Raw genomic sequence first — 24,322 nt, 5'->3', positions numbered from 1 at the left:
TAGCAATTTCGCTCTGGACCCTTTGGAAGGGTCAGGAGCGAAATTTCCTTTTTGGTCCAAAATCCTTCACATTTCAATGCTTTCAAACATTTCAAAGGCAACAAGATGTCCAACCTTCCTTTCAAGATTTCCTACAAATCAAAATTAGTCAAACTTAGGAGGAAATGAGCTTTAAGAAGATTTTCGCTCTGGACCCTTTGGAAGGGTCAGGAGCGAAATTCATCCTCTTGACTAAAATCCTTCATTTCATCCATCATCAATCACTCCCTAGGGCTAGAACATATCAATTTGCCCTTACTATGCCTAAGGAAGCTATAATCCTGGCCTCGACAAGTGAGAATTTGATGCTTAAGGGGATTTTCGCTCTGGACCCTTTGGAAGGGTCAGGAGCGAAATCCCTATTCTTGGCTAGTTTCTCACCTTGGTTTGTCTCATTCTCCTCCAAATTAGATCAAATCAACTTCCTTGTTTCATTATCAAAATATTCCATCACCCAACTGGGTCCAGGCAAGGTCAGACTAGGTTTTAAGGTCAAAGGAAGGCAAAAGGGGAAGATTTCGCTCTGGACCCTTTGGAAGGGTCAGGAGCAAACTCCTTATTTGAGGCTAGCTTTCATCATCTTGAGGTCCAAAAATTCCTCTTCAAGGCAAATATGCACCAAAACCTACCAAACCATGCTTTAGAAGCTCCTAACTTGGTCAAGCTAAGAAGCACAATAGAGGAAATATGAATTTCGCTCTGGACCCTTTGGAAGGGTTAGGAGTGAAATTCACCTTTTGAGCCAGTTTCTCACATATTTTCTCCTCCTCAGACCTTGGACAAACTTTATTAGGCCTCCTTTCCTCATGATCATGCAAATTTCTCCTTTAGGTTGACATATAGCTCCAGTTTTTGTGGAAAATAGGGTTTTACATGAATTTCACTCTGGACCCTTTGGAAGGGTCAGGAGCGAAATTCACCTTTCTAGGCTCAATTCACCTTCAAACTGGCTTGACTTTGTCCTAGGCTATATCTTTGATTTATTCCTTCCATTCCTTAGCCAAATTTGCTCAACCACTCACTGACTTCCTCGAACTCAAACGGGACACCACCAGCAAAACCAAGCCTAAGGAAGACCTTGAAAAACGCCCTTAACTTGGAGCATCAACTGACTCATCCAAGCTCAAGCAGAGCCTGCTATCCAGCGATCCTCCTGACAGCACTCACCATTGAAAAGCTAACAGACTAAACCCTAAAAGACCCAGAAAACAAACCCTAGAGAGCAAAAAGCAAGGGTCCCCATTTGCAATGGGGCGATGTGTGAATATGTCACAACAATACCATACTGTCTTAATCAGTCAATCTTGCGGAGTATTAATATCTCATATATTATCAGTCTCAATCCCTTCACTCTCTTCCTCAAATGAACCTTGTTCCCTTTATATCTTCCTATGTGAGGGAGAGGTCACATCTCTTCATCATGCCTACCCTTTGGCAAGAGACACAACCTATCACAATTTCCTCCTTTTGAAATAGTACAGCCCTTAATAATTCTTGCCCTTTGGAAGAGTCATTTCCTTATCTACTTCCCATTCCTTTCTTCTTCCATTAATCCTTCCTTGATTTGCATGCTTCCTTCATTTCTTCCCTCCTTATCCCATTTCAAATGATCTCTTCTTTCTCTTATATCCCATTTTTGGGAGTGTCACAACTCTTCATTCCATGCATTTTGACCATTCATTAACTTAATTATATTTTAATTATATTATATTATATTTTTATTATTTTATGGTTTAATTTATTATCAAATCCTATATCAAAATGGGGACATTACAGAATGTCTACCTAGAACATAATTACTAGATCCGCAAGTCAGCCACAAACAAATTCCTTAATCAAATGTGTAATAGGCTAGGTCCAAAAGCCCACACATTACTCTACAGGAAGGGACACACTATGCGTTACCCAATACATGTTCCACTGGCCCCAATGTACATCTACACGCTGTCTTTGATTGGTGCATGTTACAATCCTCTGCCGCATCAATTCGGAACATCAACCTAGTCGGCCAACTAGCAATGACCATTTTGTCATTTCTAACTTTCTGTCTGCTGAAGCTCAACCATTGAAACTCTAGAATATGAAACTTCATATTCAGCTTTGATTCCCTTCCAAACTGCATACCACAAGTCTTAACTGCGTAGAATGCAGAGCATAACAAATTGCCAGTGTAAATACCAAGTCTGAGAGACTGACCTCAGTAGCATTCCACAAACCTTTCTGGATCACCTTAAACAACTGTATAGATGAAAAGATGATATCACAAACATACTGCAACAGATCACATTGACATAACCTGTCACTGCCCTTCTAGAACTCAAATGATCAAACATAGGCATGACAGTAATTGCACTTTTGCACTCTTCTGGATACCTTGACATCGATGACAAAACTGACCAGCACCTTTGACATCAATGACAACTTTTGCTCAACACCATTGTCATTGGAGGAACAACAAAATAGGGTAATGAAGATGTTGGGCTATGACTTTGAGGTCATCTACAAGAAAGGGAAGGAGAATGTTGTGGTTGATGCACTATTGAGGAGGGATGAGTCCACAAAGGCATAATTATGTGTCATGTCCATTTTGTAGGTTGATTGGATGGATGAGGTACAATCATAATGAAGAAATGATACAGATACATAGATTTTCATTTAGAAGCTCCAACGGGATCTGATCATATTAGAAAATTCTGTATGGAAAGTGGACTATCTATATGGTATAAGGAACATTTATACCTTTACAAGAACTCAATCCTCAAGCATCATAGAATTACATGCTTCACTAGTAGCTGCACATTCAACCTTCTTAAAAACTTCATGAAATCAAGATGGATTCTTTTTAAAGGTCTCAAAGGAGATATAGAAAATTTGTGGCAAAATGAATGGTTTGCCAACAAAACATGGGTGAGATATTTAAGATATCAAGTCTTTTGGAGCCTCCATCTATTCCTAGTCAATGGTTGAAGGAGGTCTCCATGTATTTATTATTGGATTGCCTAATTCTATTGGGAAAAATATCGTCATGGTTGTTCTTGATCCACATACTAAGTACACCCATTTGCCCCTTTTTATGCCTTTTCACATCCTTTTGTGGTAAAAAATGTGATTGTAGCTTTTATGGAGAAGAGTCAAAAGCTATGTGAGTTCCCAAAAATCATATTATGTCATTATGATTTGATATTTACTAGTACTTTTTTGGTTGAGTTCTTCTCATGTTTGGGTACTCAATTGGCAAATAGTTCATCTTGTCATCATCATCTAATGGGAAAACTAAGGTGGTCAACAAATGCTTGGAGGGTTATTTACATCAATTAATCTTCTAATATGGGTTCACTAGTTGCCGTTGAATGGTGGTATAGCATTGCTGTCCTTACCTTATTGAAAATATCTCCATTCTTGGCATTATATGGGTAACATCCACCATGCATCACCTTATCCTTCAAGGTAAATCTTAAGGTTAAAGCATTTGAAGAACACATTCAACACTAGCAAAGGTTCTCTATTGTCTCTTATAGAACTTAGCATTAGAACAAAACCACATGAAGTAGTAAGTAGACCAACATTGAAGTGGAAGACCTTTTGACATTGGAGATTGGGTTTTTTATGCAATCACAATCATATAAGCAATTGCCCTTGAAATAATAAAATAAGTTTAACAAGTTTTCTCTTGAGTATTATGGCCTCATCAAATCTTGCAAAAGATTGAAGTGTGGCTTACAAATTGGAGTTACGTCCATTTATGAAAATACATTCGGTCTTCCATGTTTCTGGCTCAAAGAAAGTCATTGGACAACAAAGTTCCTCCTAGACAAAGTTACACAAGCTTGAGGAGGAGGGAAGAATAATTTTGGAACCTGCAGCAATCCTTTTGAGTCTTAAACACACATAGCAACTACAAATGAGGGTGATTATAGAGTATTTGATCAAGTGGAAGAATTTACCCAATGAGGATGCCACATGGGAGGCTAAAGCATTCTTGTAGCAGCACCCTAGGAAGTTAACATTAAGGACAACACTAGTTTGAAGGGGAGGAGCATGCTACATCCTAAGCCCATTGCTTGTATTGGGATATGTGCGCGCCCACTTCTGGCACACTTAAAATTATATTTTCATTTATTAGTAGTTGTTTCTTTAGGTTGAATTAATTAGGATGAAGGGTTGTGCCCCTCCCTGATTATGTCTGTAATTATAGAGGGTTGAAGGCTCTCCCATATCATCATAATACAAATCATATTCTTATTAAAAGATCACGGAGGTTGCCCCCTCAAAGTTGCTTGGTTATATCCTCAATATTCTACAATATTCTCCATCATGTTGCGTTCTATTTCTCTGTCACTATAGCAAATTCATTGCAATATGCCTTAGGTTTTCAGGTTTTCACCATAGATATAGGGATCTGTATATAAAGATGAAGTACCCATAAGCTTTAGGATCCACATGACACTCACAAACACCACTAGGCATAAAATCTAATAAACCATAATTATTATGGTGTGAGATGCTAGGAGCATTTGCTAAGGGTTCATTTTGTGTAATGCAATTATTATATGTTCTATTTGAGCACATTTGTTGTACGACAAAGGATCATTTAGTGGTTTCTTGACCACATTCCACCATGATATGTGAAGGTAATACTTTGTTCGTTTGAATTTCTTTATTATCAAATGATATATCATGATTATCCATATGGTCAATACATGTTATCAAAGATATCACTATTCGTGGATTAGTGGTGGATGCAATTTGTCTTTTCTCTCTTTATAAAAGTGTTGTACACAGTAAATTCCAAATAGATATTTTAGCTTGAGTACTTTGCATCTGTTGGATGATGTTATACTTATTTGTTTTAGATGTAGCTTGAGGTGTAGGAGGTAAATTAAGTGCATTTGTAGGCAAGATAAGTAGTGGTAAGTTGACATCTTATCCTCTTACTAAGTTTTGATGAGTGCAATCTATAAGATTAGAATCATGTGAATCAAGGGTCACGTGAAAGGTAGGTGTTGTAGACACATAAGCCATATTAATAACTGAACTGGGGTCAAAAGATAGATTTTGAGATTTTAATTTTAGTCTATATTTTGAATTTGGGCTAGAAAAGTATGTGATAAAGCAGTAGCTGAGCTAGAAAAAGAAGTGTAAAGCAAGCAAGATGAATCAAATCATTGTTAAGTGCTACCACTTAGGTACAACTAAACTCACTCATCAATAGAATGCCATCATCTATGTGCATATAATTAACAATAATGAATTCACATTTAAGGACTGGTCAGTAGAACCATCATGTAAAGCTCCTCACTAAGGCTTATATGTCATGCATTGTAGACGAAGGCAAGGAAGTATCAGTGAAACCCACATGAGAAACTAATAACTAATCATCAAAGCATAGACTATCATCATGTAGTGAGAGATAAGTATTGATAGATGCAACATGAGATGAAAATGAATGATCATCACTATATTGATCATCATGTATAAAAGAAGGTAATTCATGCAAAGTACATAAATCTATGGACTTATGGCCAAAATTTCATGGACAGGATGTGCCATCAAAAGCTACACTAGTGTCATGTATGTAAATGATGTTCAATTTACATTCAATATGCAAGTTATATTCTATTTGATATTATCTTGTTCTATGTATTACTGATTTAAAATATAAATCTGACTATCTTCTTTCGTATGGCAGGTGAGAGGAGCATTTATGAATTTCGATGTCCTTTCTCACAAATGCCATTTGATATATATATAGCAGACTGGGTATGGTCAAGAAATGCCTTGACCGGCCATGTCTTTTAGACATGGCTGATCAAGACATTACTTGATCGTGCCCCTTCGCTATAATAATAATACATGGCGTTTATTTACCAAACGGTGTATGCTTATATTAACACCCGATAACAATCGGTGTATATTTATTCTACCACCCGATATCAATCGGTGCAAACATAAGTTAACATCGATACTAATCGATTTTTGGTCTACCCAATAATTGTTTGTTTTATCATTAAATGAGTTAACCAAATTAACTTGGATTGCAATGGTTAACCCGATTTAATAATTGGTGAACACAAATAGTGTAACCGATATTAAATCGGGATTCTATGCTATAGAATGATAATTGACAGTTAAGCATTTTGATTGAACTAATTTGATTGATCATATACAAATGATGAATGGTTTATCAAATGAGGGCTTGAAGTTATTCATCATAATTATCGATATGATAAATGATTGAATGAGAGACTTCATTTATCTCTCATTCAATCATTTATCTTACCGAAGCTACTATGCATTAACAATGTATGGGTGAATCACATGATAGATCATTGCTATGAAAGCCATGATTGCAAGATGGGATCAATAGATGCATTCCTGTCTCAATGCTCTTGAATGCTATCTGAATCCTAGGTTTTTCTATAGTGATTCATTCCAAGTAAATGCAAAGGTCACAAAGGGCCTCGTTAAATACATGGAGAGATTGTTCCCTAGTATAGAGGATCTGCGATTAGCTATGGTAGAGTTGCCCATATACAAGCAAGCAAGGGCTTTTTTCTCTAGTGTTATTGTTGTAGGACAGACCACCTTCAAACTAGGTAATTGCAATTTTTTTGAACAATTTATATTCTATCTATATTGTACATACATACACAATGGATATTAACAGTTGACTAAATCATACTTGATAGGATCTTGATAAAATTTGTTTCTTTTAGTGCAATGGTGGGATTTTTTGGCAAGCCAAAAACATTAGACGGATGGATATGTGCATTTTGAGCCAGCAACACAATTCATCTATTTGTGAGCATACTTGAAGTGTGTTTGAACACATACATTCTAAGAAATGAAACTGTCTGACTCAGCAACAAATAAATGACTTTGTGTTTGTTCACCACAACTTCCTCCTTAAGGTCAAGAAAATTTGGGGTTAGAAAACCTTGCAATTCTAATTCTAAATTCTAATTGAGGAAGATCAGCCGATTCACCTTGACAACATTGATCCACAATAATGACGATGCCACTTTTTGATGAAGAGGACCTAATGACCTTGAAGTATATATATGATTAACAAGAACTCAATAACAGTTAAATTAACTTACAAAGCATGAACACTGTAGCATCCAGTTCACATTTTGCAGCCCGTGGATCCTAGCATTTCCTCGTTGGTTCCCTCTCTATTTTGATGGTTTGTACTTGTAGGTTAACTATGTAGTATGTATTAGGTATTTAGTAGACTTTATAATTGATTTCTACTTCTAGGTTCAAACTTAAAAGTCAAATTATGTAGTAATATACTATGCAGCATAGATGGCCCACTCGCTGAGTACTCGGCGAGTTTTCAGGTTCTGCGAGTAAAAAGGACTTTAACTTGCCGAGTTTTTGTCAAAAACTCGGCTGCAACAACATAATAGACAAAAACGACAAAAACACATTTTATTTCGTCATTTTAGCTTGGGTTTTTTTGCTGAGAAGGGGGAAGAGTGACTCCAACACTCTTGCAAGGTGATTTCCAGCTATTCTTGCCAATTCCAAGTGGATTTGAAAGGGATTTGAGGTGGTTTTTCAAGAAAAATCAGATTCCCAGGTTGGTTTTTTAAATTTTTCTATGCTTTTTTAAAACATTTTGTTTATTTTTTGTTGCATCTAGATGAATTAGAAATCATTCCTAAGTAGTCTAAAATCTTTTTAATTTATTTGAACAAGATTTAACACTAGTTTTGACAATTTTTTTTGATTTTTGCACTATTTTTTTGAAGAATCTCTTGTTTTAAAAAAAACTTCAAACCCTAATAGTTTTATTTTTTAAAAACTTTGAATGATGTCTATATTTTTTTCAACTAATTTAGATAGTTTGCTAAATTGTTTAACTAACTTTCTTTTTTCACTTTGTATGTGTAGGTTTGGCAAGTTCTGATTGGCCACTAGAACCATGGCCATCTGGATATATAGGCACCCGTCCTAAAGGTGCTAGAGATAGGGCTTGGAGGTATGCCTATGAGGGACCGGATCCTGGGACAGTTATTTGCATAAAGTGTGAAAAAATACTTCATGGAGGCATCGACTGCCTCAAATACTACTTTGCAGGCATAGACAGACATGATGCTAGAGAATGCCAAGGGACGAATCCTGAAATAAAAAGATAAATAAATGTCCTACTTGCAGTTGGCGAAGAAAAAAATTGCAAAGGGAGAGGGCAAAGCTAGCCATGAGATCAGCCATAGCTGAATCTCAAGGTGCTTCTATTGACATTGAAGAAGAACAAGAAGCACTTGAGGACATAGCGGGCTCTCTGTGTGGCCCACGTATCCGCAAACCCACCACCACCTTGCCCATTACTTTTGCTTCCTCTAGTAGAGTGCCTGGGGTTGGCAGTGGCATTGGTGCATCACAATCAGGGTCCATAGGTGATTATTTTGTGCCCAGGAACACACCTGGAGCACAACCATCATTAGAGGCCACTGGATGGAATAGGGAGGCACATGAGAAAACCGACATTGCAGCAGCTGGTTTTTGGTACTTCAACAACATTCCATTCAATGTGGCAGGCAATCCTTATTGGCTGAATTTGGTGACCACAATGACAGTTGCAGGAAAGGGGTACAAGGCCCCTTCTCACAAGTGGGAGTTTAGTAAATTACTAAATAGTCCACTTGATTTCATTTTTAATTGTTTTTTAGATTTCTTGTTTATTAAATCAAAATTGTGTACTAAGACGTAATTTCACTTTGTTCATGTAGGTTGCTCACAAATGCAATTGCTAGGGCAAAAGAAGTGGTGGAGAACCAAAAAAATGAATGGACGAAATATGGCTGCACCATTCTTTCTGATGGGTGGACAAATGGCAAGAACCGCACCATCATTAATTTTTTGGTTGCTTGCAAGGACAATGTAGTGTTCTTGAAATCAGTTGATGCCTCTAGTAAGGTGAAAAATGCAGAGACATTGGCTGGAATGTTGGAGCACATTGTCATGGAGGTGGGAGTAGAGAATGTGGTGCAAATCATCACAGATAATGCAGCAACATATGTTGCTGTTGAGACATGGACCAGCTAGGACTCGAACCTAGGACCTTCCATGCGCTGCTGGAGTGCTCTACCACTGAGCTACTAGCCCCTCTTGGACCAATCCATCGTCGGTCCGAGTGTGGCTTATTTCCAACACCAACACCAACACCCCCCCTTAAGCCACACCTCTCGTGTGCTTGGGGCTCCTAGCCTGGACTTGGCTCTGATACCATGTTGAGACATGGACCAGCTAGGACTCGAACCCAGGACCTTCCATGCGCTGCTGGAGTGCTCTACCACTGAGCTACTGGCCCCTCTTGGATCAATCCATCGTCGGTCCGGGTGTGGCTTATTTTCAACACCAACAGTGGCAACAGGTAGAATCCTTTTGAATTATCACCTTTAGCAATATTTTTATTTGTTGTGGCTTTCTTTTTCTTGGTTGCATCTTTCTTAAGAATAACTTCTTCCTTTGCAGGTAGAATCCTCCAAGACAGGCACCCCACTCTTTTTTGGACACCTTGTGTAGGACATGTCCTTGACCTTCTTTTGGAGGACATAGGGAAACTTGAGTGGGTGACTCCAGTTGTGGAAGATGCAAGGAGGATCATGAAATATATTTACAATCACCCTTGGGTTCTACATTTGATGAGAGAGAACACCCAAGGGAAAGATTTGGTGAGAGCTGGTGTCACAAGGTTTGCAACGATTTTTTTGATGTTGCAAAGCATTCTTGCTGCATTGAATTCTTTGAAACAAATGTTTGTGAGTGAAGCATGGCTAAACTCACCTTAATCAAAGAAGGATGAAGGAGAGGCTGTCGCATGCATAGTCTTCGACAACCAATTTGCACAAAGGGCTGCAGAGATTGTGAAGGTAACTTCAAAACTTTAATTTTTTAATTATTCTCGATTCAAGTCTCTCATTACTAATTTGTAGCTTCATTAATTTATCTTTTTGTAATTTGTATTTTTCAATTGTAGGTGTCAGAGCCCTTGGTTAGAGTTCTCTGCTTGGTGGATGGGGATAAAACCCCAATGGGGTATATTTATGAGGCCATGGATAGGGCCAACGAGTCTATCAAAAATTACTACAAGGGGGATAGACTCAAATTTGATCCCATTTGGGAAATTATTGATAAGAGGTGGAACAATCAGCTCCACCAAACCATTCATGCAGTAGGGTACTTCCTTAACCCTCGTTTTAAGTTCGGGGGTTCTTACTTAGATCCTAATGGAGAGGTCATGGAGGGCCTCACTACATGCATTCAGAGGATGGTACCCGATGTTGAGGAGAGAGACCTCATTGTGAGTGAACTCTAAAATTATGAGGAAGCAAGGGAAGCTATTCTCTTCAAAGCTGGCTAGGAGAGGAAGAACCACTCAATCTTGTTGTGACCATTTCACACATCGCTCCATCAAAATGGGGACCCCCTCTCTTTTTTGGGTCTTGCTTTCTTTTTGCTTAGCTTTTCTCTGCTTGTTAGATGTTTTGAGTGAGTTAGTGGTGGCCTAGGTTTGGTATGTTAGGGTTTCCTTCGTAGAGCTTGCCTAGGGTTCCTTTTAGGGCCAAGTTTGACCTAAGCTTGGGGAAGTCATTTTTTATCTGCCTTAAGCCCTGATGTAATTTTAGCAGGATCTTGCCTTAGAAAGTTGGAGAATGTATATTTTGCAAGGAAGTCTTGAGGAGTTTGAGTCAAGATGAGTCAAGGTTGTGAGTTTGTTGGGCCAAAGTCTTGTCTTCTGTAGAGTCTGAGTTGATATGATGAAGCAAGTGATCGAAGTGGAGGCATGAAAGACGAATGCTAGCATGGGAAAGCTTGGAAGGATGTAATTATAAGGAATTGGCTTGAAAGTTTGAGAGAGAGTAAGGATGTGAGCTCAAAGAAGAATTTCACTCCTGACCCTTCCAAAGGGTCCAAGGCGAATTCTCCTAAGAACCTCCCTTGGTCCTAACTTGGGCTATAATTTTTGCTCCTAGGCTTCAATTGAATGAAGAAGGATTAATCCATGCCATTAGAATTAGTTGCAACCATTTTGGATAAGGAATTTGTGCAAAAAGAGAAATTTCGCTCTTGACCCTTCCAAAGGGTCCAGAGCGAAATTCCTAGATAGGTCCTGCCCCTCCAAAGGTACCTGAGTGAAATTGTTAAGATGTACTTGTAATCCAACATTCTGAGCTAGGTATTCCTTTAAGATGGTTTGTTAGCATGTCTTGAGGTGAGAACAACATGAATGAGGGTGAAGTTTGAGTGTTTGGGTGATATCTATGACTAATTCCTCAAATTCGCTCTTGACCCTTCCAAAGGGTCCAAAGCGAAATTTCCCAAAGGACCTATTTCTTCACTAAGGACATCAAATAGTGGACATATATGGCAAGGAGAGGATTCAAGAAGACAAGTCTAAAGCAAGATGAGTTAAAAGGGATAAAAATTGAGCCAAAAAGAGCAAATTCGCTCCTGACCCTTCCAAAGGGTCCAAAGCGAATTTCTTCATAAAGCATTCTACCTTGCTCAAACCTATGAACTAATCCTTTACCCATGCATTTTTGAAAGCCAAAACACTTGTTTTTATAGGGAAAGGTTGGAAATGAAGTCAGTGAAGTCAATTTGAGCCTAAAACATCAATCTTGCTCCTGACCCTTCCAAAGGGTCCAGAGCGAAATTCTTAGAAAACCTTTTTTCCTCATCACTTTGATAGCAAGTTGGCTTGAATATGATAAGATAAGGGGGAAATAGACAAGTCCTAGGCAAGTTGAATGAGAATTAAGCCTAAAAATGCAAATTTCACTCCTGACCCTTCCAAAGGGTCCAGAGCCAAATCCTTAGCTAGACTCTCAATTTCACCTAGTGCACTAAGACAACCTTGTTTTGATGGCAAATTGACTTGATCTTGGTAAGAGGAGGTTTGATAAGACAAGTTTGAGGTGATTTAAGAGAAAAGGAAGTTTAAAATGAGCCTAAGGAAGAATTTCGCTCCTGACCCTTCCAAAGGGTCCAGAGCGAAATTTCTTAAACCTCTCTTTACTCCTTGTTTGAAGACCAAGATCTTTGTTCCTATGACGTGGTTGAGAGAAAATTGATGTGTTCTTGCCTTGAGAAGTGATTTAGAGCAAAGGAAATGATAAAATTGGGACTCGATAACTTTTTCGCTCCTGACCTTCCAAAGGGTCTAGAGCAAAATCCTCAAGACTCCTTATTTTCACCTTGTTTCGAGCTAGGATGGAGACTAGTTGCATAATCATGATGGGAGGACGTTTGAAAGGTTAAGTTCAAGGCTAGGAAGTGATGGAAATGTGAGGTAAATTGACCAAAATGGCAAATTCACTCCCGACCCTTCCAAAGGGTCCAGAGCGAATTTTCATAGAATCCTCCCTCTTGCTTCAAATTTGGACCAATTTTGTGCCTTGGAGCCTTAGTTAAGACGTTATCATGCCTTGGAAGCAATTGAAGGATGAGAAAGTGGAAGATTTGAGTCTACAGAGCAAAAATCGCTCCTGACCCTTCCAAAGGGTCTAGAGTGAAATCTTTGAGATAGCCTAATTTCTTGCCATAACCCTTTGAAATAGACATCACTTTGAGGGTAGATGAGCTAGATTGAGATGGGGAGAGGACCCAAAAACCAAGCCTAGAAGTAGAGTTGAAAGAAATGGTGAAGGTTTGCGTGCAAAAAACTTTTTTCGCTCCTAACCCTTCCAAAGGGTCCAAAGCGAAATTTCCCAATAGGGCCTGTTCTTCCAGGGATACACAAACAAGTTTGCTCATAGTTACCTTTGAACATTAAGATTTGTGCATAGAGATCTCCAAGATGTCTTCCTAGCTAGCTTCAAGGGTGGAACAACATGGATAAAGGTGATATAAAGTGTTTTAATGCTTGTCCAAGCCTAATACCCCTAGTTTGCTCGTCCCTTTCAAAGGTACAAGAGCAAATTTCTTCAAAACACTTTATTCCTCACCCAAATCGCTCATCAAGCCTTATTTTGAGCAACTAGGGAAAATTCGCCTAATTTAAAGACCTGCTAAGATTCAAAATTTTAAATATTCAACCCTTTGGTGCCAAATCATTTAAAAAAAATTTTAATGCAAAGTCGGCCAGCTCAAGAAGGTGTAAAAAGTAAGTTTTTGTATAGCAAAGTCGGCCTTTTAGAGGAAGGGTGAAAGCGCCTATAAAGGAAAGTGGATTTTAAAATCATTAATCTTAATCAAACATTCTTCCTTAGCGAATTTAAAGAGCAGACTTGGAGAAGCAAATTCCAGCAGATAGTAGGCGAATTTCATGACTTAAGAAGGCTGGTCAAGGTGAATCTATCAATCTCCAAACCTGGATTTAATTCTCCAAAGTGTGAATTCAAGGAGCAATGAATGAAATTTAGATTTAAGAAGGTGAATTAAGGGAATACCGATCCTTCTAAGGAGATTCTCACATATTTAGATTGCAGGTCTAAATCATTAAGGAGGCTATCTTTTGAAAGCATCACCTAGAAAGAAGGCGAATCCAACAGCAATTTACCCTTTTACCCATCTTTTTCAGGTTGATAACTAAAATCAAGATTAAGGTATGTTCAATCTAATTTAGTTGAAGGAGTTTTAATGAAGATCTGATTTAGTTGAAGGAGTTTTAATGAAGATCTGATTCAGTTCAATATCAATTATTTTTGAGAAGTTAAGTCTTCATGATTTAGATTGATTCATTTGTAATTTCAATTTTTAAATTTCAATGCATATTCATTTAAGTTCAAATTGAAGTTCAATTGTTCTTTTTAAGGTCTTCAATCGCCTATCTTTGTGACTATACCTAAAACCTAACTTAAACCCTTTTTATAGGTAACAAATGGCAGCCCCCAAGGCAAGTGGATCCTCTACTCGGCAAGCCCTCATTAAAGAAGATCAAAAGAGTGATGACTTGGAGACGAGGATTGTATCCAAATGGAGCAATATTGGAGACACCAACTTAGGAAACTTCAATGTGAAGAAGTTTCGAGAAGCACCCTACATCGGCAAGCCATCACCCATAGCCAAGAAGATAATTGAGAGTGGGATCATCAAGGCCGCAAGCTTCCCTCCCGCAGTCAGATGTCATGAGCTAATGATCGAATGTGCCAGGCACTATGATTCGCGTTCAAGGACAATTGTAGCCAAAGATGGGACTATCCTCTCATATCTCTCATAAGGAGCTATAAGTGAAGCTTTTCATCTTCCAAAATAGAGGGATATGATTTACAAGAGCCTAGAAGGTGCCAAGTCTATCTACGAAGATGATCCTGATACTTGTCTAAATTTCATCAATAAGAATTGATTGCTCAAGATTAGGCCCTGCCTGAATAAGATACCCAATACACCCCACAGAATTGATTTCCAAGAAGAATTCAGAGACTTGATAACCATGCTTAATTGAATTGTAGGTGCCTCTCAAGCCTTCTTTTTCGACAGGTGGATGTTCTTCTTTATACAAGTGATCGCTCAAGGGAAAGGAATGTTCAATTGGTCCAGGATTATCAGTAACAACCTAGATGTGCAGTTGAGGAGGCTAGTCCCTACTAAGTCATTCCACATGAGTTCTTATGTTATATATTCTTTAGCCAAATGTTTAGAGTATGCAAGACTACCACACAGAGGAGTTGTTGGGAGAGGGCCCAGAGAGATCAAAGTATGTGATTCTTATGCTCAATGGCATCATCCGCCTAAGAATTACTACAAGCTAGTCAACGATACTTTCACAATGCATATCATCAGGACACTACAAGGAGGAATTCACCAAAAATTGTCTCCAAAAACACAAGAGCTCGTGAAGAAACATGGTGCATGGTTCATTCAATTTCCTAAATTTACCTACATCAGAATTCATGGATGTCCTTCACCTCCTTATATGTTGCCAAGGTATCCTACGGATAGAATAGTACTACTTGAAGTGACTAGGCAGTTGGCAGCTTGTGCTAGGGCATCAAGACATAAGCATGGGAATCGTATCCCTATACCTATTTCACTTGGAATTTCAATTGAAGTGTGTCCTAATTCTCAAGCAATTGAAGATGCTGAAAAGGAGCTATCTCTCTACTCATTCGCATCTTTTGCCTCGAGAGAAAATTTTGATCCTAATGGTCATATGGAAGAAACAGTTGGGAAGAAGTACAAGCATGTATTTCAAGTAGAAGACTTTTGGATGAATGTTCAGGATGATGTAGAGGTAAAAAGGAAGACGCACTCTCGATTGCCCTTAGATCTTATCAGGAAATGCAAAGTTTATAGAGTAGCAGATCAAGCACAAGACAATGGCCGATATCTTCAATCTTCCTATGAGAAAGAAGACAAAGAAGTGAAGATTGATTGGGATGAGTAAGAGGCCGCCAACTTGAGAGCATTGATGGATCCAGTCTTGATTTGTACTCGTAGATGGGTGGATGTTCAACATCAAAAGTTGAAGGAACAAAACATAACTATGACATTCAACTTAGAAACAAGAACGGAAGAAGGAGAGGGGAGTGCAAGCGAGAACACTTCTCATTCTAAGGGGTTGAAGAGAAAGGAAGGACCTGAAAAGAGAGAATCATCCAAGAAGAAACAAAGAGTAAATCTTGATCATCCCTTGAGTGCTTCTTCTAGACATGAAAAAGAGGTAAGTCAAAGAGAGGATCAAAGAGAGAAGGTTTATGAGATAGATGAGTCCATGGAGTCCACGATACAAGATGACAAACAAGACAAAGGAAGGACACCTCAGCACTCATCAAGTCAGTCTCTTCCTCTCCAAGTTGATGTTAATGAGCAACAAGGAGAAAGAAATGATGATGAAGTGACATCTCCTTTTAGAGGCGAGAGGCCATTGCTTGAGGAAGTGCAAGTAAGAGAAGGAAAGTCTTCCATTCCAAATTGGCTTAGAGAAAGACTTACGAGGGTAGTTGTGGTTGAAGATGAGGAGCAAGTATTTGATTTGGAGAGCCTTCTAGGCAATTCTCAAGAGGAAATTGAAAAGAAGAAAGCTACAAAGATGTCTAAGGTAATCGAAGATGATACAAGGTCCAGAAAGATATAGATAGCTACACCAGCAGTGGACAAGTACGATGATGAGATCATGGTAGAAGAATATGATTTAGAGACATTTGATCTTGGCCCACTTACCTTCGAGCAAGCCATGGAAGATGCGACTGATTCAATGAAGGTAGTCAATGATAAACTAAAAGAAGAAATAGAAAAGAATAAAAGGTTGGAAAAGGAGATTAATGCTTGGAGGAATTATTTTAGCCACCTTAATCAGCCATTAAAGCGACAGGATCCAGTAGTCTCACCCTTGTAGGCACTCCCTCTTGAGTTAATAAATCATGCAGAAAAGATGAAGAACTCAGCCCGACTCATGGATACATGGATTGATAGATCCTACATGGTAGCCAAGAATTTTATAAGAATGATGAAAACAGTCCACAGGGCTATCCAGGGCCTTGAGATCATTCATAATCTAGTGGTAATTGTCGATGCATTCACTCACACTAGAGACATTATCATCCCAGTATTGCAAGTGGTAAGGAGGACATCAAGACAGGTTTTAGCACATGAAAAGATAATTGATGGAGGAACCCATAATCTCCTACAATGGTCAACTTTGCTCCAAATGAAGGAAGTTCTATTCAAGGACATCAGTAGTAGGTGCAGCCGAGTTGAGGACACTATCCATCCTATTCAGGATAAGGTGTTTGATGTACTGCGTACAATCCTTGATAGAAGGATAGAGATTGAAACAGATGTGGACGTCCAAGAATTGGAGGACAGGATCAAGGTCATCTTTTGTAGAGAAGCTTGCATAATCACAGAAGAGCAGCAAGATCAGATGTATACTACTATGTTCCTGATTTAGAAAACAGAAGAGTTGGAGCACGGATGGGAGATGACTCTTCTTGCGGCCTTTGATGAGGTCCTTCACTTGGAAGAGCAAATGAAGAACATGCCTTAGATTCCCAATGTAGAGATTGAGGGGATTACGTCCAGGTTCATTGAATTTGCCAAAAAGGAACAAAATTCTAGATGAAAAGTTATGAAATGATGTGGCGGTTCAATGCTTTCTTGTTATTTGTGCCAATTTCTATTGGCTATGTTATGATAATGCTTATCCAAATAGGGTTATTCTTGTAACAAACCCTAATTAGGGTTTAGGTGTCAAAATCTCAGCCTTTGATCTTCTTTAAATCTGGGCCATTCATTGTATTTGAGAGTGCTATATAAGCTCTCACTCATTTCATTTTGTAGGGTTAAGAGGAATAAGTTTATTAGCTGCAGAGAAGAAGAGTAGTTATACAAATTTGGTGAAGAGAGAAAGTTAAACAATTGTTGTTATATTTTGCTATGAGATCAATGAAATATTGAAGTTGTGGTGTTTTATTGCAATCTTTGTGGCTTCTTACATGGTTGTTTATCTTCTTGAATCACTCTTATTGAAGATAGTATTTAGATGTTAGAGTTAGATTGAATGATAAATGCTGTGCCTGATCTTTTAGTGAAGCTCATAATCCAAACCACTAGCCTCTTACTGATTGTAAGTGTGCCCTGTGTGGTCAATTAGAGATATTGAAATTGTTTAGGGTTCAATCATTACTTGAATACTGATATGTATCCTATTGATAGTATCTATGCTCATTAATGATTTGAAAATCTTTGAATTCCCTAAGAAGATCGCATCGATTCCAGTAGAGTTGTTGTTCTATGGCGATACTGAGATTGGTAGAGTTTCACTAAGATCACCCTCCATTTAGTCATTCATAGGTTTAGTTTAGCATAGCCCCCACTAATCCCTTATCTTTTGTCCTTTTTTGAAACCTTGGTTAGTATTAGTAAAACCCAGTTCCTCATTGGTTAAGTAGTTGCGAGAACCAGCTTTCATAGAAAGTATGTAAGGCCCCTTGACGAAACAACAAACACTGGTGCTTATCCACATGTAGAGAACCTACATATTAGAACCTTGGAGTTGCCTCGATTGATCCTTAGGCAAAATCTTCAGCATTCGGGGAAGCTTTGTTCAAGAGAGGATAAGGTACCTTTGGGTATTTTATTCTGTGTTTGATCATGTATAAAAGACACATCAACAAATCTCTAGGTATAACATTTGCCATTTGGATTTTGAGATCTAAAGTGATTGATAAATTGATAAATTATGTTTTCTCTTTTCTCTTTGCTTTCTAACTTTTCAAATTTTTTTATTATGCAGATGCTTGGTGGCAAAATTGGGGTGGAAACACACCACATCTCAAAAAATTTGCCCTCAAAATCTTATGTCAGCCTTGTAGTTCATCCAATTGTGAATGCAATTGGAACTTGTTTGAAGCAATCCACACGAAGAAGAGGAGCAAGTTAGCGCAGAAACGCCTCAATGAATTTGTTTTCGTGCAATATAATCTTCGATTGCGCGTAAGGAAGGTAGAGGAAGTAGAAGGTGGTCCAATTGAGTTGGATGATATAGATCCTTACAGTGATTGGACATCACATGAGCAGCCTCCATTGTTTTCCGAGGATGACATCACTGATTTGGAGAGGCAGACTATGGAGGAGGAGGGGGGTGGATTTGGTTTCACACTGGATGACATTGAGGAGGAAGAGGATGAGGATGAGGAGTCATTGCCAGTGCCAGAAGCAGGTGGAGACATAGCTTCATCCAGGATGGAGGACGAGCCAGCCATACCGAGCGAGGAGGCACAGTCACGTCCACTGCAGACTTCTAGGACTAGACCCTCTAGTTCTACCTCTCCCCTAGTTTTTGCTAGAGCTGGGAAGAGGAAGTTGTAATTGTAATGATGTATTTACTTTTGGTTTTACAAAAACTATTTACTATTTTGCTTCCAGGCTTCCAGCCATCAGCATTTTCCTCACGAGGATGCGATTTTGTAGACACTTTGCATTTAAATATATCTAGAATCAGCTTGTTTCTTTTGTGTTCTCATTTATTGACTCATTAGATGCATCTTCTCATTAAATTTTGCAAAAAAACTGCATTTTTAATTAAATTTAAGTGTGTTTTTAAGTTGCCAAGTTTTTCACCGAGTTTTTCCCAAGTTTTTTTTTTCAGGCCTTGGCGAGTTTTGCTGAGTGGTGAGTAGTTCATCTATGCTATGCAGTATAGTCAGCAAGACAACTACCTCAGTTAATGAACAAAATCCATAGTTCATGGTGTACACTCTCATTTTGTTCTATTTTATGTCTAAGGTCCTTATTTGGCATGAAAAAAAATTAATAGAACTTTCTGTTCTCTTTTGAATATTTCTGCATTTTTGGGGTGCCTAATATTCCCAAAAATTCCGATTAGTTTTAAAAAATGTTTTTTCTTTTGGTTTGCCCATTGATTGTCTAGAAAGATTTTTTATACGATTGTAGAATAGGAGGGAAGTGGAAGAAGGGATATGTGTGAGGGGATATGGTTTGTGGAGGCGACCTAAAGGGGATCTTGGGGTTTGATCATTGTCAACCCCTTTCTGCATTGTCCCACCAAGTGACACATCATATAGGAAATGACACACTGAAGGGAATAAGTCAGTATGCGTTCTCTCAGTTACATCATGCACACCACACCTTGAGTATAACTGTGTTGCATCCAGTCAAATCAAGACCAATATGCATTTTTAAATTTTGGATTGTGCGTACTTTTTCAATACGGTGTTCATTTTGTTCTTGTGACATAGCGAAATTGATTGGATAGAGTAAATAATTATATGGGAGGCTCCTGAAAAGCTTTATGTTTTGTTTCTGAAGTTACATTATTTCCAAGTATAACATTTTGCTTCTTTGTCTGCTTTTTTCAGAAATTTGATGGCCAAGCAAGATATATCAGAGCTTGGGTTTCCGGAAGCAAATGGCAGTGTAAAGGCAGAAGTTACAGATTCCAGCAATGAACGATATGAAAAAGGACAACACAGTGAATCTATAAAAAATTAGGCGGAGCTGAATTGGTAAACATGTTACATATTTTTTTTTTCAATCCTTCTAAGGTTTATAGTGCAGATGCTTGTCAAGTTGCTGCCAACGATTATATTTTGTATTTATATTAGAAATATATTTTGTTGCAATGATTGTTGTGAGCAGGAAATTCTTGGGCTGTTACTCCAAAAGTTGGATATAATGATGCTGAATGCCCTGCCTTATGGAAAGTAATATCCCAAATGTGCATGTGTCAAAAGGCAACTGTGGTTAAGCAGAGGCTGGAATACATCTAATGATGTGATGAGAGCTTATCACTTTATATTGGTACCATCTTTGAAGTACTCGATCTTCTCTAATTTTTTAGCTTATTGAAACTGCAGATTGTCTGTCTTTATCAGCCAAAATACAAATAAATAGCCAAGTATTTCTGAGTTTGACTCTACTCTAAAAGAAAAGCAGTCACTTCTTTTTCTAGTACCGAGTTTTTCTATCCTTAATCATGAGTTTGTCGACATATCTGAACTATGCTTCATATATATCAAAGTAAATTAATAAAATAGCATGCATGACAGAAATATAATTATGTAGAATCTAGATGATGTGCATTCTTTTGCATTGATGTTTTCCTGTGTAATGCATGTTATATATTTTGAATTTGTAAAGTAAATTAATAAAATAGCATGCATGACAGAGAAATATAATTATGTAGAATCTAGATGATTTGCATTCTTTTGCATTGATGTTTTCCTGTGTAATGCATGTTATATATTTTGAATTTGTAATGGCATGTTAGCTACATTTTTTCTCTGGATTGAAGATCTTTTGCATGTTTTATTTCCCTGCTTCTTTTCAGGGTATTGACTCTGAGTTGTACTCATTCACTTTGTCAAGTTTTTAGGTGACTAGTTATTTTTATAGTATAAAGTAAAAATATGTAAAGAGAGATTTTAATGATGATAATGATGTGCATGCTATTACAATGATGCTTTCCTACTCGTTTTACATTTATTTTGATGCATATTGAATGGATTTGCAGTGTAATAAATATATTCTTCTGTGAATGTGAAATCAGTTTTTTGTTTTTGAGTTTTTGCTAAGTATGAGTCGTTCTCTTCCTCTGTGCTTAGTCTATACGTTGTGTTCCATTCTATTTTTGTAGGTATTAACAGACTTTTAAACATATTTAAGCATATATTTAGAAGGTGGTTATAATTAATACTCGATTGCAGATAGAAATGAAGAAACCCTGATTGGAAGATAATTTGATAGGAGGGCTATAGTTATGTAATTGGACCGGTCAATATCTTGTCAATGATTTCTATAAGGTATTATTCAATATAAATATGTATGTTAAAAATATATAAAAACATGATGGGGTGTTATTTATTATACATATGTATGTTAAAAATATATAAAAACATGATAAATGTAGCCTTGATTTAGTGCTTTTCAATTTGTCTTTAGAATAAAGATGACATTGAAACTCCAAGGGAGACCCTTTGGTGAAATGGTGGGGCTTCTTGTTTGTAGTGCTAAGAACCAAGGTTCAAATTTGCAAGGTTGCTTTTTACCATGTTAATAATGAGATTTGTTACCTTGATGTTAACACACCAAAATATAAAAATTAGTTATAGTGGACATGGAACTCCTCTCTGGTTTGCCATCTGCTTCCTTGACCGTCGTTGTAGGCGATTCAAATTGTTTTCTCTCGTTTGTTTTCCTTGTTTCCCTTGGCACGTTGTTGGGAGGTTTTTCCCCTCCAACGCAAGTTGCTGATTTTGGGACTTTCATATCACTTAGGCTTTTTGGCATCACTCCTACTCTAACTACTATTGGGCTTCATGCCCTTGTGGTTGTGGGTGAGGGTTGCCCCTTGGAGGCTTGCTATTGTTGTTGGTGGTTGGGGCTTTGCTCATATGGTTGGTATTATTGTTGCTCATCCTCTCAAGGTGGAATCTCATCCTCTTTTTTGTGCCAAATTCTCCTTGGTGGTTTGTGGCCCAAATGCGAAAAATGAGGACTTCTACTAATATAGGGGTTTGGTATGCAAATTCGTTATTCTTTGGCCACTTCTTCTGAATCTTCATGAATTAGTGTTGGATTCTTGGATGCCTCTTGTGGTGGGTGAGATTGAGCTCTTTCCTTGTGCTAAATGTGTTTACATTGCCTCCTTTGCCTCTTCTTAGGAAAGAAATTTGGTGTTGGGTTTGTTGTAGGCTTGGGGAGAACACTTTCCTTTTGGAGCCTTGGTCAACCTCCTTTAACCCTCTTATGGAGCCACTAAATGTGCATCCAATGTGAGTTAGACTTTTGAATTTCCCTCTACAGTTTTGGGAGGTTTCATGTTATGAGACCATTTGTAACTTTGTTAGTCACTTCTTGAAAGATTATGATTCCACTTCATACATAGGAAACTCCACATTTGCTTGCATTCTGGTGGATATTGACATCTCGAGGCTTGGTTTTAATAGAGGGACAAGTTTTGGACTTAACTTGTTGATTATGAAGGCCTCCCCTTCATATGTCATTAGTGCTTATCCATCGGTCACTTATGTATAGATTATCCTCTCTTGTATCACAAGGGCTTTGCTACATGATGGAAGGATGTTAGTAAAGACCACTTAACTATCCATGCTCCCCTTTCTTCATCAAATGACTCCTAGGTTGATGACGTGTCAATTGCTTCCGGAGCGACTCTTGACGCCCTCAAATTCTATAGTGGACTCTCCTACCTTCTCCTTGCAGACTAACTTGACTTTGGCTTTGGACCAACAACAAACTAATGAGGTGCATGGTCACCTTTCTCCTCATTCTTCTTGTGTTGACGAGCTTCTCGTCGGGAAATATCCCCATGGTTCACAGTGTACTATGCATGTGGGTGCTAATGTCTCTTGGATTATTGTAAGGGAGAGGAAGAAAGGTTTGCCTAAATCACTACCCCAAACACGAGTTGTGATGGGTGATAGGCCTACTCATTCTAGGCTTAGTATTGTTTAAATGGGACCCTAGTGGTCTCAACTCTTCTTTTGCTTATATATGTTTTTGTAGCTATTCTTCTCCTTTGGTTGTGTTGTTTCTTTGTTGTATTTGGCCATCGTAGGCTTGTTTTACCTTGTCTTACAATTACTTTGTAAAGGGTTGGGACCCTAGTTTCCCATTTCCTCTTGAGTAAGTCTTTCAAAATTCTTGCTTACCTAATAAAAAACAAAAAAAAATCATATTTGGTTTTGTGGAGGGTTGCTAAACATTTATATGTTAAAACACTATCACCAATGACTAATTTAAAACTTCGCTACCGTAAGCTATACATTGATTGCCAATAAAAATTAAGTAGAGTAATATTTTTATTTATATACAAATCTTGACAATTATATTTAAATACCAAATTCTTAACTTCTTTTTTCATATGATACAATATTTCAAACCCTTTCTTTTCTATATATAAAAAGTTGGGAAATTAAAGCAAAAAGTTTCTTTTAGAAGTTGGACAAAGCTTCTTTTCAATTGTAAATTATTTTTGGAGGAATATACTAAGTCAAAATGAATATTAGCTCTATAGTTATTGGTCAATGCTGTCCTTGGGCCATTGATATGCATGTGAAATGGTGTGTCCTGACATCAAAACATGAAGATTTGTTTCAAACATACTTGTTCCTTAATGTTCCAAATGCACTATTGCACAATTTTCTTGAAGCATGTACTTTGTATTCTAAGTTATTACATTGGAGTTTTGATGCATGTATTCTTAACATAGGATATCTAAAAAGTTTTCTTAGAAATGAATATACCCAATTATCCTAAGATGTTTTGGAGGAAACAAGTCCAAAATTTTAACCACGTTTGTCCAAGAAGTACTTGCCTAAGGGGTGTATAGTGTACAATTGTTTGAGTTTGTATTTATACTAGTCAACATTGATTAGACAATAACCAAGGACTTCTACATGATGATAAATTATGGTCCAAACATGATGTGAACAAGTACACTTTTTTTAATTTCACATATAGAATGTAGAAAAAACCTCCCTTTTTTGTGACTTTTTGATCTAGTGAGATTATTTAAAATACCTTCTCATCTAGTTTGGCAATGAGATGATCCAAAGCAATGAGATGATCCAAATTACCTCAAGAGTTTGATTAGAATATTTATTGTTTATATGTTTTGTAAACAAAAATGGATTTGATTTTTTTGGAAATTCAAAATTCAATGTTAGGTTGTCAAGAATGAGATATCCGTAACAAACACACATGGGTGCGCGCACACACACACACACACATACAAAAAGCCATAAGCTTGGTATATATATTAATATAAAAGGATTTTACAGAATACAAAGAAGGCTTTTGACAACCAGATGAAATATTTGTCACATCATAGAAGGCATTGCATGCC

General features: G+C 37.7%; 2 protein-coding genes across 44 annotated transcripts in view; both read left to right on the top strand.

The window, feature by feature from the left end:
- The window catches only part of LOC131039696 (uncharacterized), a 79,595-nt gene extending 59,189 nt beyond the window's left edge, over positions 1-20,406 (top strand). For 42 of the 43 annotated variants that reach the window (XM_057972529.2, XM_057972524.2, XM_057972503.2 and 39 more), the window contains 2 exons: positions 19,815-19,961; positions 20,095-20,406. In XM_057972529.2, the coding sequence (XP_057828512.1) occupies positions 19,815-19,947 (133 nt within the window). In that variant the 3' untranslated portion in view covers positions 19,948-19,961; positions 20,095-20,406. Of the gene's footprint in view, positions 1-13,759; positions 19,159-19,814; positions 19,962-20,094 lie in introns of those variants that run through there. The other variant, XR_009104713.2, reaches the window with a different exon arrangement.
- On the top strand, positions 8,035-9,413 carry LOC131856039 (uncharacterized). The gene is made up of 2 exons (XM_059207190.1): positions 8,035-8,664; positions 8,778-9,413. The coding sequence occupies exons 1-2, from the start codon at positions 8,246-8,248 to the stop codon at positions 9,091-9,093; spliced, it is 735 nt and encodes a 244-aa protein (XP_059063173.1). The 5' UTR covers positions 8,035-8,245; the 3' UTR covers positions 9,094-9,413.
- Positions 20,407-24,322: the final 3,916 nt, after the last annotated feature.

This window comes from Cryptomeria japonica, chromosome 6 (assembly GCF_030272615.1).
Source record: "Cryptomeria japonica chromosome 6, Sugi_1.0, whole genome shotgun sequence".
NCBI classification, from domain to species: Eukaryota; Viridiplantae; Streptophyta; class Pinopsida; order Cupressales; family Cupressaceae; genus Cryptomeria; species Cryptomeria japonica.
The sequence above is the reverse complement of the archived record's forward strand: the minus strand, read 5'-3'. Positions and strand labels throughout refer to the sequence as shown.

Excerpts from the sequence above, each read along its gene's own strand:
- LOC131856039 (XM_059207190.1), top strand. The coding sequence starts at position 8,246 with ATGAGATCAGCCATAGCTGAATCTCAAGGTGCTTCTATTGACATTGAA. Across the intron at positions 8,665-8,777 it reads GCCCCTTCTCACAAGTGGGA|GTTGCTCACAAATGCAATTG; the intron begins GTTTAGTAAATT and ends TTGTTCATGTAG.